The sequence below is a fragment of the Manis pentadactyla genome, chromosome X, assembly GCF_030020395.1.
Source record: "Manis pentadactyla isolate mManPen7 chromosome X, mManPen7.hap1, whole genome shotgun sequence".
In the NCBI taxonomy this organism is placed as follows: Eukaryota; Metazoa; Chordata; class Mammalia; order Pholidota; family Manidae; genus Manis; species Manis pentadactyla.
Window position 1 is genome coordinate 1285549 of NC_080038.1, and position 6000 is coordinate 1291548.

The 6000-nt window shown below is 48.8% G+C and overlaps 1 protein-coding gene across 5 annotated transcripts in view; it reads left to right on the top strand.

The window, feature by feature from the left end:
- The window catches only part of LOC118935960 (glycogenin-2), a 26839-nt gene extending 20839 nt beyond the window's left edge, over positions 1-6000 (top strand). Inside the window, exons 9-11 of one of the 5 annotated variants that reach the window (XM_036932654.2) lie at positions 379-483; positions 1277-1387; positions 4184-6000. In XM_036932654.2, coding sequence (XP_036788549.2) covers positions 379-483; positions 1277-1387; positions 4184-4345 — 378 coding nt within the window. In that variant the 3' untranslated portion in view covers positions 4346-6000. The remainder of the gene's footprint in view (positions 1-378; positions 484-1276; positions 1388-4183) is intronic. The other 4 variants (XM_036932655.2, XM_036932656.2, XM_036932657.2 and 1 more) reach the window with 4 other exon arrangements.

Below are 6000 nucleotides of genomic sequence, written 5' to 3' on the forward strand. Positions count from 1 at the left end.
CTTGGCTATGTGTCTTCCTTGGGAGCATGGAGTTCATCATTTGAACTGCCCTCTGCAGGGGTTCCTTCCAATGTGCAACCCCTTCTGGAATAGGTTGTTCGAACTCTGAGTCATGCCTGGAGATGACACATTTCGTCTCCCTGGGGCCGTGGGTAATAACCAGTCACGTGGCCCCATTTTGCCGCAGGGAGACCTGGCGTTGCGTGTGAGCCTGGGACGAAACAGCAGACACGGGCGTGGGTGCGCACAGCGCTCTCTCCATCCTTTCCTTGGAGAGGAAACGCCTGTTCCTTGGAGAGCTGTGCTTGCATCATGGGGGCAGAGAAACGGGATGGGGTGCTTGCTTGTCCTAAATTGTTTCTGCTTTCTTTATAACAGATGATAGCTTGGCCTGGTATTGTGACGGCCCCTGGAGTGGTGTGTGACCCATTGTCCCCTCCCTCCCCACAAAGGGCAGACTCCGCAGAGGCCCGAAGCACCCCAGTATACCGCCTTTCTACTCGTTCTGCCCACCCACATCTGTCCACCTCTCTCAGGGCTCGTCGTTTTCTCAGTGTGTCTGTGTCTGTGCAATTCAGTGAACACACCCAGACTTGGTCCTTCATCCCATGATGTACCTGAATGTTCTTCCCAGCGCAGAACAGGGTGCCTTGTGATGAGTGCATTTATTACTTGGGTACAGAAGGTACCCGGTTGTTTATTCAGATTCACCTGTGCCCCCTCTGTCATGGTGTTTTCCTGTGGGTCATTTATTCTCTTTTGTCTTGCTTTGGGAAGACTTGGTCAAGAAAGAGATACCACATCACTATGGCATACGTTCACCGTTCTTTTTGTAATAATTTTCGGTAAGATTTTGGACCCATGTTTAATATCAGCATGGAAGGATTACAAGCTCCCCCTTTTTCTCCCTAAATTCACCCCTGTGGATCCATGCCTCATCAGATAGAAGCCAGACAGACTCTCCTTAGGAGACTATCTTAGCAAAATGCTTCTGTAGACATTTCTGATAACGTAATTGCATCTCTCTCTGAAAAATGAACAGTGGTGCATTGCCTAAGAACTTTGAGCATCTCATCTCGTGGGAGGAAGGCGTAGCTCAGAAAAGCAAGGCTCAGGGAAGCTCACCTTTCCATCCTTTGCAGAAAAGGCTATCTGGCACTAATTTGTTCATGTGATCTAATTTTCCCCAGGCAAAAAGAGTTCTCTGTCGTTTTGGTTAAAGCTTCATTTCTCCGAAGTGCATCTCAGACTAACAGTGACATGGTTGTGTTTCTAGCAGCCAGCGGATAAACCCGAAGGTGGCTCCTTGGAGGAAACGTCGTCGGAAGCAATCCAGTGGCCCCCTGTGGATGTCAGCAGGGACCACAGCCCTCGGGATGTTTTAGAGGTGGTATCCTAATCATGTGCCTTGCGCAGCGCTCGTGAGCGACGCTCTCACCATCCCTGGGGCCACACACGCGTACACACCAGCTGTCAGTTCAGTTTGCAGCCTGGCTTTGTTGAAATTAGAGCCCACCTGCCTCTCTTCATGCCTCTGATCCATCTGTCTTCTCTCTGGCGTTTGCCTCGGGCAGTCGCTGTGACTGTCTTTCCCGTCCTTGATAACCGTGCCCTTTTCTTTCCTAAAACGCTGTTCTGCAGAAGTTAAAATGGGCATGGAGGGGCTTTGCTGTTTCCTTGTAGAGCAAGCATGGAATCTTAATGCCCAGCGATCCGTTGTCTCAAATGAAGAGAGTAAAACCGGGAAAGTCTGGGAATCTGGGAAATGTTTGATCCAAATTAAGCATGCGATGCTTCTTTTAAGAATGGAATCATGTCCTGTTCCTGTCTCTGCCTCCTACACGTCCTCATCTGAGCCTCTGTGGATGCATTTCATGGATGCAGTGGCTGTTTATTCTTTCTAACAATGATCTAGTAGCAGTTTGTGGTTTTTAAGTAATAGTGTAGCTCTAAAGCCAGGCGATGAGAACATGAGAAAGTTGGCATAGAAGGTGTGTGTTAGCTCAGGCTGCGGTGACAGAATCCTACAGGTTGCGGGGTTTTAACAACTGGCATGTATTTTTCTGAGTTCTGGAGGCTGGAAGTCCTCCTAGATCAAATGCTAGCAGGTTTGGTGTCTGGCTCATGGGCAGTATCTTCTTGCTGTGTCCTCACTTGGAAGGGGTGAGGGAGCTCCTCAGGGTCTCTTGATAAGGGCACTCATTCCACATATGGGGGCTCCACCCTCATGACCTCATCCCGTCCCCAAGACCCCACCTCCAGCTATCATCCCGTCGGAGGTTGGTTTGAATTTGGGGGGAACACACCATTCAGTTTAAAGCAGCATAGATTTGGGCTATGAACCACTCTATAATCCATGTTTTTGTTTGCATGATGCCTTCCCTAGAATGTGTCCCTGGAGGAAGTGTGGGTGCTTTTTCTTGCTGTTTATTTTCAACCTAGTAAAGGCCAAGGGACTGTTTTGAACTTCCTGCTACACTGCTTGGTGACGGGGTTTCTTCTGAAGGTCTGTCTGCCAGTTAGCACGTCGCATGTGGGCTTCTTCAGCCCCTGTAATGATGTTGAGGCTTTACAAATAGGATGTCTGGCTGTTTATGGGTAATAGTGTGTATGGTGGTTGTGGGAGTGGAGCTGGGAAGACCGACCTCTGATGGCTCAGCCACAGGGAAGGTTTGGCACCATCCGTGGGTTCATTACCGTGGAGAACTGGTGGGGTGGGGGGATGAGACCCCAGAGCATGGTCTGGAATAAGCCGTAGTTAGTGCCCGGCTCATAAAGATTAGCTCCAGCCTTCCAAGTATGGCCACATCCCGGCCGCTCCTGGCTGATGACACCAAACCAAGCCCACCTTCTGGAGCCGTGCAGGCAGGTGGGGTGACATATCAGAGACGTGGGCCTTGGGAGCAGCCAGGAAACGGGCTCTCCATCCCTTGTTTGCTTAGCTGGGGTGTGTTAAGACTGTATTCTACACACGTCTCCACGGTCGCAGAAACGACCATTCCTCAGTATTCTGTATAACACCCTTTTGTAAGATTGAGTGAGTTTGTCATTTCCTCAGATACTATCTTCCATTGGGGTCACGGATAATGCAGTCAGTGTGCCATTTGGTGCTGAGAGCTTTTATGGGATGGGGCACTGTGGGTCCCCCTTTAATTTGAGAAAGTTCTAATTCCCAGGAACTCAGGGAGCTCAAACGCAGGGGCTCTTAGAGGGCATGCATACTAAGGTATCCTGGAAGAGATCTGTGTTCACTCTTGCAGTTTCCTTGGCCAAGAAGGTGGCATGTGTGAATTAAGTATATCGAAATGCGGGCAGCAGGCAGAACGTATAGGTCAAAATCCTTTAAAACCATTGTAGCAAATAATCAGAGGAGCAACTACTATGTGCCCAGTGGCATGGAAACTCTCTCTGGTGTCCAGTGTCTTTCCACCCAGGCACAGTGTCTGGGAAATACCTGAGTCAACTTTGCAAGACCATGTCTATGTGCATGCGTGCATGTGTGTGTGTGTGTGTGTGTGTGTGCATTATTACCACCATATACATGATATGCATATTTTTTAAAGGCTTTTTCTAGTTCTTAGTAAGACAAGATTCAAGCAAATGTATTTATTATATTTGTGGACCCACTTGAGTGCCAAAGAAAAAAGTAAGATGTGTGTGTGTGTTTACACATTTGTACACTTACATCATCTCTCATACACATCCCTTTAGATGGTAGAAACCCTGCCATTGCAAGAAGATGACTGTTTAGTTGATTGTTTAAACAGTCTTGACAAGCAGTCCAAAATACTACAGGCTTTGTTTACAAGGGGAATGTTTTCTTCATTTCACATAGTTTGATACAGACGGTGAAACAAAACGCTGAGGTTTCTGGTGGGTGGAAGTGTTACATCAATGTAGATGAGTGTGTAAAATGGTTCAGTGTTTGCCAATGAACACACTTCTTAGGGAAAAGGGGACACGTGCACAATTATATTTAATAAAATTCCAAAAAACTTTGGCACAACAAGCATTGTGTTATGAGGCTATTGTATTAACTTCAGTGTGTATTTCGTTCCCAAGTAAGTGCTCCTGGTCCGTGCTGTCCCTGAGAACGTAGATGCATTTGTAGACCCCGCTGTTAAACAGGATGGACACTTTAGGCATCTTCAGAAACCATCTCCTGCGGGTTTGTGTTCCCTAGGTTGACCTGGCCATCTCCATTTCCGAGATTTCCATCGAAGAAAAGGTGAAGGAGCTGAATCCCGAAGAAGAAAGGAGAAAATGGGAAGAGGGACGCATTGATTACATGGGGAAGGATGCGTTTGCCCATATCCAGGAGAAGCTGGACCGGTTTCTGCAGTAACGCGTGCCGTCGTGCGGGGTCAGACAGCGTCCCGTTGCATGGTCCCGGCACACGGACATCTGTCTCCTCTAGTCCTTTCAAAGGGAAGCGTTGCTCAACGATGTGCCTCTATTTATGGTTGACCAACTCGAGTGCCTCACAAACACGATGTAGACCCTAAGAAATGCACCAGGAAGCTGATCCCAGCCACCCATGCCTTCTCAGTCTTCGTGAGAGGTGCTTCTGTCCACCTTGTCAGACAAGGGGACAGGGTGCACCCTTGGTGACGGTCCCTGGTCTGCAAAGTAGCTCTGAAATGGTGCCTTGGACAGGTGCTACCGTATCTATCCTGTGTCACTGTCCTCTCAGATGTCCTCCCCAGAGCTTCTGTCTCTATGCTATTAACACTAGTATATGCATTCAGTACCTCGGGAACCCTTCAGAATGAAAAGTCCTTTTCTGGACGTTTAAATAAGCGTTTACACATCTTGCGCGTGACTTTGAGTTTTAGACTTTGTGACGCGTGTTTGAGAGACGCCACAGCTGCTGTTTCTCTTCTGCAAAACCCAGCAGGGCTCCGGAGTGCCCGTCACAGACGCCCTATTTGGGAAATGCCAGAGATGTTTGGGAGAGAGTTTCTACCTGGCTTGGGCGATGTCACCTCTTATAAATCGGTGTACCTACCGGGTACACTCAGGGTTACTCTGAGGGATTTGGGGTGACAGCTCACCCACCATGACCGAATCTGCCAAGGCTCCTTGTCTTGAGGCAAACCAGTTGCGGTCTGTTCTCCTGGCCCGCTCTTTGCTGGGAGATCAGCAGAGATCTCTACCTCCATGCAAAACGTGTTGAGTCCCTGTGTCCGCCAAGCCATTTCAACTCAGCTCTTCTGGGAGAATTCTCAAGTTTATGAGATTAGATGCTTCATTTCATGAGAAGGCATCGTCTTTCCAAGTGCCCTGACTTCATGACTTCATGCCGTCTGTTGGGACACCTCCCAGGGTCATTGCTCCTGGCCAACATAGTTATAATTAAATCAGTCATCGCTGTGCTAAAGACAGGGAAATGTGATTTTTTAGAAGTTTGAATGGTGCGTTTATGATGTTCATACTGTGGAAAGTCACAGGGTTCATGAGAGTCAGGTTTGGAATTAGGTGAGGGGCTATGGTGCCATTGGGTGGATGTGGGCCCACGTGAAGCCCTTGAGCCCCTGGGAAGGGAATCTGCACGATGGAATGTTACCAGCTTTGCGAGATGTAGGTTGTGGAGGGGATGTTTCCCCTTAGGGCCGGGAGGTCAGTGATCTGTCGTCTCGGCATCACACATACGGTGCTTCTGGGGCTCATTAAAAATAGCCACGTGCACATAGCTTTAGGTGGAGCGGGGTGGGGCGGTCATCAACCGTCTGAGTAATAAATTCGTCCCGGGGATAGACCGGTGGTGTTCCGGCTCTGTGCTGTGGGCCATGACAAACAGAGGCCGGAGTCAGACGCAACATCCGTGGGATGCGTATTTGAGTCGGATTCAGCTTCTCTGGAGAAGAGAATTCGTGTTTCCAGGCAACGGCTCAGTGACGGGGAATATACGTTCCACACGGACTTCTGTTGTGCGTTCCCACATATATCGTCGCATCTGGGTGACCGCTCCTGCGTTTCCATTAAAAGTTTAAAACAGCA